The sequence below is a fragment of the Lithobates pipiens genome, unplaced genomic scaffold, assembly GCF_037356315.1.
Source record: "Lithobates pipiens isolate NorthernLeopardFrog02 unplaced genomic scaffold, aLitPip1_a1.2 Scaffold_8, whole genome shotgun sequence".
NCBI classification, from domain to species: Eukaryota; Metazoa; Chordata; class Amphibia; order Anura; family Ranidae; genus Lithobates; species Lithobates pipiens.
In genome coordinates this window covers 82,089,133-82,101,310 of record NW_027507903.1, presented here as the reverse complement: position 1 = coordinate 82,101,310, position 12,178 = coordinate 82,089,133, and the positions used below count along the sequence as shown (strand labels likewise).

The 12,178-nt window shown below is 40.2% G+C and overlaps 1 protein-coding gene across 2 annotated transcripts in view; it reads left to right on the top strand.

Annotated features, from left to right (window-relative positions):
• The window catches only part of ZNF280D (zinc finger protein 280D), a 156,245-nt gene extending 144,808 nt beyond the window's left edge, over positions 1 to 11,437 (top strand). For both annotated transcript variants that reach the window (XM_077472067.1, XM_077472066.1), the window contains 2 exons: positions 2,173 to 2,216; positions 7,678 to 11,437. In XM_077472067.1, coding sequence (XP_077328193.1) covers positions 2,173 to 2,216; positions 7,678 to 8,311 — 678 coding nt within the window. In that variant the 3' untranslated portion in view covers positions 8,312 to 11,437. The remainder of the gene's footprint in view (positions 1 to 2,172; positions 2,217 to 7,677) is intronic.
• Positions 11,438 to 12,178: the final 741 nt, after the last annotated feature.

Here is a 12,178-nt window from a genome sequence, read left to right as displayed (position 1 = left end):
GTGATGTAGGATAAGAAAATAGGATGTTTAAAACAGTTTACCTGTAAAATCCTTTTCTTTATATCACATCACGGGACACGGTGGTCTCTCCCTTCTTTGGTATACACATGTATTGTTTTGCTGCAAAACTGAGATACTCCCAGTAGTTGGAGGGGTTATATAGGGAGTTTTATGCCAGTGTCCATCACCTGAAGGTGGCCTATAACTCACATAGTAACTACTATGGCTCTGTGTCCCGTGATGTGCTTCAAAGAAAAGGATTTCACAAGTAAGCTTTTTTAAAAATCCTATTTTTTTAGGAATTGATTGCTTTTTATGGTTTGATGGATTAAATAAAGATATCAATTTATAATGCCAAGATATCCTGAATTTTTACTCTCTTCACACTGTTAAACTTTGCGGCCACTTGAAAGCGAATGGAAGGGTATTAAGCAGTGATAATGCAGATAACCCTCCTTAGTGTTCAAAGCAACTATCCCTGTGTGGCTGCTAATTGTACTAATTCAATCAATTCACTGCAGGCCAAACTTTAGCTACAGTATGTTTAATTATGAATTTATATGAGATTTATTTTATTTTGGGTATAGGTGTACTTTAATTCTTCTGACTGCAGTTTTAATAGTGAGTTATCCCTTTCTGATACCTATATGCCTGGCCTGCAAAAAAGCAGAGACAATAACTGCAGACAATCTTCATCAGAAGGCTGAACTCATCAAATGCTTTATTATTGCATAAAAAAAGGTTTCAGCAAACAATATGATTTGGTAGATGTTCATGTTTCAAGTTGGAAAGGGGTATTTCTTTCCTAACGCAATATGTGTCTTGCAGGAAGAATAGCAGACTTAGAATAAGGAATGGGGGAATGGCATCATAGAAAGGGGGGGATTTACAGAATATAACTGCAGACAAGATCACAGTGCAGAAGCATATCAATGAACAGATAAAAAGCATAGGCAGTGTAAATGAGAATTGCATTGCCTATATACAGTAACTGCTGATGGCAGCACATTAAAGCGGAGGTCCACCCTAAAGTGGACCTTCCGCTCATCGGAACCCTCCCCCCCTTCGGCGCCACAATTGGCACCTTTCAGGGGGGAGGGGGTGCAGGTACCTGTACAGTACAGGTATCTGCACCCACTTCCGGGATAGCTCTCTGCGGAAAGGGGCGTAGATTACGCCCCTTTCCGAAAGTCCCCCGCTGCCTGCTGGGAAACACACAGATCCCAGAGGCAGCGGGGACCGTCCTTATTGCGCAACGCGACTCGCGCATGCGCAGTAGGGAACCGGGAAATGAAGCCGAAAGGCTCCACTTCCTGATTCCCATACCCAAGATGGTGGCGGCAGCACCCGAGAGACGTTCGAGAGATCGGCTTCGGGTGCCGACATCGCGGGCGTGCTGGACAGGTAAGTGTCACTATTTTAAAAGTCAGCAGCTGCAGTATTTGTAGCTGCTGGCTTTTAAAAAAAAAAAACGCGGAGTCCCGGCGGACTCCCGCTTTAACAATCTTCTAAATGATAACTTTTGTGGGATCTTCTGGTAGTCAGTGGCCTAAACCAAAAGAATAGGATAAAAATTATATTATACAAAACTCTTATGTAGAAACAGTATGTGTGCCCAGATGTGATTAACTATAGAATGTCGTGAGTTGACTACCCAATTGAAAGCAGGGTTACCATGTGCCAATATTAATATTTTTTTTTATTTGGTTTAAAGGTTAAAAATTATGATTTACTGTTCAATTAGGTAAAAATGGATTTGATACCAATACTGCAAGTACTCTAGATAAATACATCAATAACTGCAGCGTTCTGCATTCTGCCTGGAATGTTGATATTCTGTGGGTCTGACCATTTGTGCATGCTATGAATGCCAACTGCATTGATTAATGAATTGTGAGAAACTATTATACTAATAAGTAATGTCAGTGATGAAAAAGTACGGCTTTTGAATCTTTTATCTATAAAGTGCACCAAAATGACAAACTCATATACTTTAAAATTCAGTGTAAATATTTCTGTATACATTAGTCACATTTTAGAGGTCTTTTTATTTTAGCGTCTGGCCTCCTCCTAAAAGTAATTCTAATGTATGCGGAAATGCATTGCTTTCTTCACAGGTCTACAATGAAATGATCAAATTAGCATTTTTAACTAAGGTTTTCATATTTTCAGGAAGAAAACACTGACTCAGACAATTATGCAGTACCAGTTGAAAGGTAATTTCTTATGACATCTTTAAGTTCAAAATCCAAATGTGTGCTCAATTATTTATAGTAGATCTAAACCATAACTGGATGACATTTAGTTTGTTGAAGCTCTGGGTATCTTTTTCACCAGAGGTTTCCAAATAATATTCGATCAGCAGGTTTTATTTTAAGAAAAGCCGCAGATTTAAATAAATGGAAAACAACTTTAGAAATTACATTGTTATGTGAATGTCTGACATTCTAGCGGTTGTGTTTAGATCTACTTTAATGTACTCGGCATATTAATCTGTTTATTTACTCTTGCAGTTGTGTATTTAAAGGATTTGTTCACCTTTACTGAAAAAAAAAAACTGCCTATGCAGTTATAGTGTGGCTGTAGATAACAAACTGTGCTTTGACCAAAGTTGGATAATACTATTGCTATAAAGTGTAGGCCATTTACATACTTCCTAAAGTCTGGCCAAAAATCTCCCAGAGATGGCATTCCCCTGTACTGCCTTGTTACTAGGACATTGCTAAGACACTCTTGGTCATATCTGTTCACCCACATCATCACAGGAGCAAGCTCATTTTCTGATTCAAACCATCTCACTTGCTCTGTCTCTCCCCTGACACATTAGCGACGCTTTGAGCTCGGCATTGTTGCAAATAATTGAAGAACTCTGGATGGGCGCACTCCAAGATGAATTCAAATGCCTTTTATGCGTGAAGCAGAATAACACAAAAGTGGGTCACTGCCAAGCAACAATAGCTAACGTGTTTCACACTACCAAGAGTGCTTACTCATAGCTTCTGTGAGCATTGTGAGCTCACTCCTGTGATGGTGGGGGTGATCAGTAAAAACTTGGGTGTCTTAGCAACATCCTTGCAACAAGGCAGTATGGAGTGATGCCATCTCTGGATGCTTATCAGTCAAGCTTCAGGAGGTACGTAAATTGCCTATACCAGCCTTTCTCAACCTTTTCACCCCAGAAGAACCCCTAAAATAATTTTCAGGTCTCGAGAAACTCTTACTTAAGTAAATTCATTGTAAAATTATTTGGGGGTCTATGAGAAAAATGTCACTTACATTGGAAGTCAGTAGGAAGAACTCAACCCTTACAGTGCTTACAGTGGTGGTCAGAATGCCACCATTACAGACAGCTAAAAATATAATGTGGTCTCATGCTGTTAGTTTTCTCAAGTGGTGCTGGCCCTGAAACTAAGAAGGCACCAGCAGATGGGCAGTCAATCAACCCTCAGGGATCGAGCTCAAGGAACCCCTAGCAACCTCTGGAGGAACCCTGGTTGAGAATGGATGGCCTACACCTATAACAAGGGTATTATCTAACTTTAGTCCAAGCTGCACAGTGTGTTTTTCGTCTACAGGCACCCCTTAACTATGTAGGCAGTTTTTTGGTAAAGGTGAGCTAACCCTTTTAATAGCGCATGAATGTTAAAATATGTACAGTATTCTTTTTCCTTTTGGGGATTCCTTTAATGTTGCTGCTTGTGGTGCCTTTTACCCATGAAAGTCCTACCTATTGCTTTAATGGTGATCTTTGTCTTTCACCTGTCACATAGCACTGCTGTGCTACAATGTGCATGTAATGCTTGTAAGATTTTTGACACTTTGTGATAATTATGTCCACCAAGCAAACTACCATCAGCTTCCACTTGTTTGACTGCAATAATTACCAGTATTGATTTGTAAGTCTTGCACATTTAGTGTGTTATATAACTGCACCTTGTTTTGCCAAGCTTGTGGTTTATATTTCAGCAAGTTTATGAACTAGAACAGCACAAAGTGCAATAAATAGCAGCAGGCTTTCGGAAATCCCTCTACTGGAGTCAGTTCATGGGTGAATGATGGATGGGTGCTAAGGGATAGTGCACCTACATATGTATACATCAGTGACCACTGTCACTTGAGCTTGTAGTGAAGGAAAAGTGAGGGCAAACAGCAGTAAAATCCTGATAAAAGTTCTACCCCGTCACTACTCTATCCAAAACAAAGAGAAAGAGATGGGCTTCTACATTACATTTACTAGCAAATGTGTGCTTGTTCCAGTACAGGGAGGGTTGGGGGTATAATAGACTAAAGTATCTTAAGGGACAATATACTCTAGAGAAGGATATCTCAAAGTAAAATCTACATGAGCTGAGTACTGCGGGGTTAACATACATGCCTGGTGACTGGGATCAGAGGAGATAACACAAATAGCCTGAGAAATGGGAATTGAGAGGTTATAAAATATGATGGGGACAGAGCACTGAATGATTAACGCACTTGAGCTGGATACTGGGCATCAGGGTTTAAAGCAGATGTAAACTGTATCTGAGTACCACAAACTGAAAACGCTATTTATATAATTTTCTTCAAAACTTGTATTGCATTCTGTAAAGAAATTTACAAGCTATGGTAATTACATACACGGACAGCAATTACATTTCAACATTATATTTACATTTAGATTAATTAACATTTGTAACGTATATGATAAAAGGCTTGCTTGGTTAAACTTTTGTACTTAGAAGCTTCACAACTAGAGTTAGACATAAACATAATGCTGCCAAGATCAAAGGCAGTAACAGCCACTCAGTGTAGCGATAAGTCTGTAGACTGAAGAGCAGGCATGCTATGGATGGACAGGCTGGTAAGTTCTTGCGAACCATCTTAAGATAAGCACCCGCCAATATTGGTATATCTCTAGTAAGTGGCAACTTCTTTTTAATATTCAGAGCAAACTCTGCATGTTTTATTTTGTTGAGAAATCACTTTGAAAAACACCCCCTAACACTTTCTAGCTGTGGTCATCGTAAGGGCTTGCAGTGCCTTGAAAAAGTATTCATACCCATGGAAATTTCCCACATTTTTTCATGTTACAACCAAAAACGTAAATGTATTTTATTGAGATCCATTGTGGCACTGACTGGCATCCCTGGTGGTCTAGGGTGGCATACCTGATGCTGGGCATCCCTGGTTGTCTGGTGGCATCCCTGGTGGTCCAGTGTGGGAATCCTCGGGGGGGCTGTGCTGATAATCGATCAGCACAGACCCCCCGTCAGAGGAGCAGCCGATCGGCTCTCCTCTACTCGCGTCTGACAGACGCGAGTGAAGAAAAGCCGATCACAGGCTCTTCATATTTACACTGTGATCAGCCGTGTTTAAACACGGATGATCACGTGGTAAAGAGTCTCCGTCTGAGACTCTTTACCGAGATCATCGTTGTGGGGTGTCAGAGTGACACCCCGCAACAACGATCGCCGCGATGGCGTGCAGCAGCTCAAAATCCTGAGGGCGGTCTATGACGTCCAGCCAGGATTTTGAAACCACTTTGCAGCCGTCATTTGACAATTGGCGGGCGGCAAGTGGTTAAAGGAAAATTGTATAAGAACATTGTATAATATATGGCCACAGAGGGTTTTCAGTATTTCATTTGTTGAAAATGCTTACTGCATTATATTTTTATAGTAAAAAGAAAGATGAATTTAAAGTGATTATAAAGGAATGATCGGGTTCAGGTAAGAAAAAGGCAGGGGAGGAGCTGCAACACAGAAGGTTTTTCACCTTAATACATAGAATGCATTAAGGTTAAAAACCACAAGACTTTACAACTCCTTTAACCCCGTCCTGCCGAGCATACGCAGATGTGTGTACTCGGCTTTCGGGGGGTATACCGGGATGATGCCCGCACCTGCTATTGGCTATCCAGCCATAACAACCGATGCGGCTAAAAGCCGCTCGGTTGTTATGCTGGAGGAGTGGGAGGGGACGTCCCCCCTCCCGCCGCTGTTACCGGTGCTCCCGCTCGATCAGGAGCACCGAATCAACATCCGCTGCCTCCGGCTGCTGGGGAGGAACTGGAACAAAGCCGTAATCGGCTTCGTTCCAGTATCCTAATAGTAAACACGGAAGCGACGTCATGACGTCACTTCCCGTTTACTCGGCTGCCAATGGCGCCGGTTAAAAAAAATATATGGTATTCTGAATCGCCGTTTTCGGCGATCTGAATACATTGAAGTGTAAAGGAGGGATGGGGGGTCTTTTAGACCCCCCATCCCTCCATAAAGAGTACCTGTCACCACCTATTACTGTCACAAGGGATGTTTACATTCCTTGTGACAGCAATAAAAGTGATCAAATTTTATAATTTTTTTTAAAACAATTAGTTATTTTAAAATAAATTAAATAAATAAATAAAAATTTAAAGCGCCCGCCGTCCCCGCGAGCTCGCGAAGCAAAGAACACGCATACGGAAGTCGCGCCCGCATATATAAACGGTGTTCAAATCACACGTGAGGTATCGCCGCGATCGTCAGAGTGAGAGCAATAATTCTAGCACTAGAACTCCTCTGTTACGCTAACCTGGTAACCGGAATTTTTTTTTAAAGCGTCACCTATTGAGATTTTTAGGTACCGTACTTTGTTGTCATTCCACGAGTGCGTGCAATTATAAAGTGTGAAGGCTAATTTTACTGTTTCGTTTTTTTTTTATTCATGAAAATGTCCCTTTTCCCAAAAAGTTGCATTTAAAACACCGCTGCGCAAATACCGTGTGACATAAAATATTGCAACAATCGCCGTTTTATTCTCTAGGCTCTCTGCTAAAAAAATATATATAATGTTTGGGGGTTCCAAGTAATTTTCTAGCAAAAAATATGTATTTTAACTTGTAAACACCAAATGTCAAAAATAGGCTTAGTCATGAAAGGGTTAAGGAGAAAGGAGTGTCTGATTTCCTTGCTACCTGCTAATTGCTAAAGGCTAAAAAAGGAAATATTGTGATTAGGCCAATTCATTTTACTGTCCTTAGAGGGGTTAAGAATTATTTTAATTTTTAGATCATATGTGCCAAAATTGTCTACAGTAGTACTGGAGTTTTATTTGTCCCCCCTTTAAAGCAAAAACATCAGTAGTTGCATGAAGGCTGAACTTTATGGTCATTAGTCTTTTGTTCAATCTGATACCTATATAAAGAGCAAGTACTGTATAATTTGGTAACATTAATTAACCATTTTTCAAACTAGAAGAGTGAGTGCAAGGTATAGTGTGGTATTTTCCAATACAGAATTGACTTGCTAAGTTGTGTCAAAGAAATGGGTTTTTCTGCTTAGAATCTTATGTATGCTCTCTGAATGTTGTGTCTCAAGAACAGGAAGAGTGGGGAAGTCTTCCCTAATGGGACATGGCAAAAAAATCAAACTGGGATTCTAACCTATGCCTGCTGCAGGAAATATAATAATGGTCTTTAGATATGCTTTCATTTTGTAAATGGCCCCTTTTTTAATGGAAATATTTCATTTTACGTTTGTATATGGTGTTAATAGCTTATCACTTGATATACCAATAATTTGTGACCAGTTTTTGTCAGTTCTAATAAAACAGATGCTCATGAATAGAGAATGATTAAATTGCTGGTATTATCTGTATCTTGAGTGAGATGTCCTTTGCCTTTATTTACTGATTTATGTTGTTGTTGTTTTTTAGCGTAGAGAACAAGCTCACGACTGAGGCAACCGAAAGTGAAAGTGATGCATGTGGAAATAGTAGGACCTCCCAAGGCCAAAGAAGCACATTGTTAGTTAGCAGTGAAATTAATAATCTTGAGCATGTAGATGTGACCACTGAGAGTTCAAAAAGCGGTTCTCCAGATCCAGAGGAAGCAGCTCAGCTGATGGATACAGACGGTAACGACAACATTGTCCTCACTGAAGAGAAGGGACCATGTAAAGACCCTATACCAGAGATTGATGAGCCTTCTGATAATGAAGCAGCCATTACAGATGTTTATGAAGTAATGTCTTCTCCTATGGAAGCTGAAGCTGAAGATCAACATGATTTAAACCCTGATGATAATAGTATTGGTTTTGAACAGTTTTTAAGAAAGGATGCAGCAGACTCTGTAAGTTCTGATGTCAGTGAACCTAGTAGTCTGCATTTGGATCCCTTAACACCTTCTGAGGTGTTGGAACATGAGACCACTGAGATATTGCAAAAGGGGGCAGTTAATGTCTGTATACAGACTGGATCTAATGATGAGAAAGCGGAAGAAGGTACAGACAGTTGTACAGATGTATCCAATGCTGTTCAAACTGAAAAAAACAGTGAGGATGCTTTGTAAAAGATTGGGACATTCCAGGTGATGGATTATCCGCTATTGTTTGAATGCATGGTCAAAGATCCATGAACTTTATCTCCGGACACTGCTGAATATTCACTGTGTTTTGGAGGCAAGACTTGGAAAACTTGATGACCTTTTTCCCTTACTGCTCTTAATCATCAGTATTAGGAGTGAACATAATGGGGCAGCTAGGGAGGAAGGAAGGACATTATGGTAATACATTTCACTCTGACTTGATTATTCTTGGACAGATAGATTTTGTATGTTTCAGTATCCTACCACAACTATACAGGATAAATCATTAGTACTTTTTTATTGTTAAAAATTTCTATGGAAAGTATTGAGCTGTAACAGCTGTGATACTTTGAAAGTCAGTCAATTTGTTTAAGACTATACATCTAGTTTTAAAATATTTTACTTTGAAAAGTAACACATTTACACATCTCTGAACAGGTGTAATCCTGTCATTCAGCTGACCTTATTTTAAACTTTCAATGAAAGTGGAAAATACGTTGTTGACATGATTGTGTATATAATCTTAAATATATTTAGGAAATATTTCACATTGGCAGTTTTTTTTTTTTTTCTTATTGGACCAATTATTCCAATAAAATCCAGAGAACATACATTGAAGGTGTTTGGCAAAGAGCATATCTATTATAGTTCATGCTGCAGCATTGGGCCCGGAAGCATAGTGGACCCGGTATAGATGGAGAAAAGGTGCTGCAAGGTTTGATTTTTTTTTTTGTACAAAAAGGAATAGTATTAACAATTGGTTGAATACATTAATGTATACATAGACAAGAAACTTGTGCCACATTACTATACTACCCTGCAGTATTAGTTATAGGTTCAGAATGGCAGATGTTTCAGTAATAATGCCTTTAAGATGGAGCTTTGAATGCTTGGTCTCTGTCTTCTATAGCTGTGCCTATGGCAGGTGATATTAATGTGCCTATAGTGATGCCAGTAGTAAGGAAAACAGATAATGCAGCCTCCTTAGAGTAATCATTAAGAATAGAAGCTTCAGTTTGAGGGGCCATCTTGTACAGTCATTAATATTGCTACAAACTCAATTTGGTGATTTAAAAGCTACTCTTAAATGGATGGCTGCCTTAAAAGGATGTAGGTAATGAGACATGCAAAAGGCAGAATAATAACAAAAGTAATGTTTCTTATTACATTACAGGACACAGGATCCTAGTCATGGAGCATTGGGTTATACAGCTACCCACAGGTGATTGGACACTGGCAAACAAAGCTGTAAGGACAGCCACTCCCAGCAAGTCTTTTTTTTTTTTTTGCTTCTATCAAGCTTAGAGCTGCCTATTACCATTGTGGCTTCCATTTCGCAGCTTTCTGGATTGGTTGACTCCTTGACTCTTCTCAAAGTACTTTAATAAGACACTACTAGGAAGAAGATGCAGAGTTTTGCTTCTTTAGCACCTAAAGCAGAGTTTCACTCAAAAATGGAACTTCCACTTTAAGTGATGGTGACCTCCTGACAAGCTACATTTTGTATGTCATTTTTTTTTGGGGGGGGGGGGGGAGCGGATACCCATGTTTTATGGACAGCCAGCTCCCACTTCGTCCCCCGAGCTCTGTGGCGCTGGAAGGAAGTTCACCTCTCCCCCTCCCTCCTTCCCTGCAATCTTCTGGATCACGTCACAGGTCCCAGAAGATTGCCGACCATTCACAGCGTGGCTCGCGCATGCACAGTTCGTGCACAGCTGTGCAGCCACAGCCAGGCACCCACAGTTAGAATGTTGGCACCTCGGAGAGGAGCGGCCCTTCACGAGCCTGCATTGCTGGACCCTGGGACAGGTGAGTGATTATTAAAAGTCAGCAGCTACACTTTTTGTGTGTATAAATGGGTGGAACTCTGCTTTAATCCTGCACTGGTGACAACTTAGACCTGTAGTTCAAATGACGAGTTAGCCGCAGGGTACTATACTTGTCCTGGGCCATGACAATGTCGCCTGGGATTATCCAGTCCCTGAAGAATCCCCTGTAAGGTATGTCCACTGGGAGGGCAAAAAGCTGGAGGGAACATGTCCCTACTAACTGTGGGGAACGCAAGACTCAGGGGCAAGTAGGGTTTATGTCTCTTTCAAGGAAGCCTGGGGTGCCGCTACCCCAGTCCCTTAGGGGTTAATTTGGGGCGACAGCTGCAACTTCCTTTGGCTGCAGCCTGTGCTGGGAGTGGCAGATATCGCCCAGGAGGATTGCCCCCAGTCTAAGTTGGCCCCACAGTTCCTGCCTCCCAATGTGTACATGTGGTGCTTGGTTGCATGTTTTTTGGTCGCAGCCCATTTATGCTGTCCCTATAGCTTTGTTTGCCGGTGTCCAATCACCTGAAGGTAAGCCACAGAACCAAATCATCTAAGCCCTTGTACACACGGGCGGAGATTCCGACGGAATGTGTCCTATCAGACCGTTTTGTGGGATAATCCGACTGTGTGTGGTCTCCATCGGACTGTTTCCGTCGGAGTATCTGATGGAACAAGTTTTCCAACTTGTCCATAAAATTTTCCGACAAAATGCTCCGATTGGACATACTCCGACCATGTGTAGCCTACTCCGACGGACGAAGTGCCACGCATGCTCAGATCAAATTCCTAGACCAAAGCTATTGGCTACTAGCCTGAACATAGTCCCGTCGTAACAAAATAACGTTATCATGTTATGTACAATCGGATTTTCCGACAACTTTGTCCGACCGTGTGTATGCAACAGTTTCGGAAAAAATCCAACGGGTTTGGTTGTCAGAATGTCCGACCGTGTGTACAAGGGCTAAGACTAAAATGTTGTGTCCTGTAATGTACTTGAAGAAAAGGATTTTACAGGTACGTAAAAATTCAAATTTTGATCAACAAACATAGGAAAGACTGACCATTTCATTGTTTTTTTTATGTTTTTTTTTTTCTTTTTTTTCCCCTAATGTTTAGTCTTCAACTTTAGCATGTATATATGATCTCAATATAACCTGCCCCTAGATACTATACAATGCCTGGAATATTAAACTACTAGAATGTAGTTTTGAGAACATAGGATGGATGTCTTGTTTTCAGATGGAAATAATGTTTGCTGTAAATATCCATTCTTTTAGTAAATGTTTGCAACAAAGTTGTGCCTTTGTGTATATGTTTTTTTTTTTTTTTCAAACACACTGCATTAACTATTAACACACACTCCTAAGGTAACATCTTGTTCTTGTTCTTCTGATAACTTGCTGTTTAAAGTGGAGTTTTCACTAAAAACCAAGTCCTCTATTCATTAGTCCCCCCAAATGCAAAATTGCTAGATGACTACATAAAAAAAAGAAATATATATATATATATCAATAAATAGTACCTATAATAGTAACATAGATCTCGTCTTACAATTCTTCAGTATAGGCACTCAGAATTCTGGATGTCGCACAGCCTCCAGGAAAGCCTGTAAATTCCAATTCCACTAATTTTCCAGGAGGCTGTGGGAAGGCAGCAGCACATTCTTATCAGATTTTGAATCTTCAGCTTTTCAAGGAGGCCGTGGACAGGCTGTTTGATGTCTCTGACACTTAGACTGAAGGTCTGGAAACCACAATCTATGGAAGTGTACTTTTACTGTTTATTACTATGGAACGTAGTCCACTAGTTTCTTTTGCAAGGTATGCAGATATACCTTACCTTTTATGCTTTTTTTCCCTACCTTTCCTTTTGCTTTGGAAGTTTTATCTAGGACTGAAACAACTAATCAACATAATCGATTATAATCGATAATAAAAATAGTTGTCAACTATTTTCATTATCAATTAGTTGGTTAGCTGATTAGTTGGTCTGCATACAGAATGCATTATTTGTTTTAGATGTCAATATACACAGT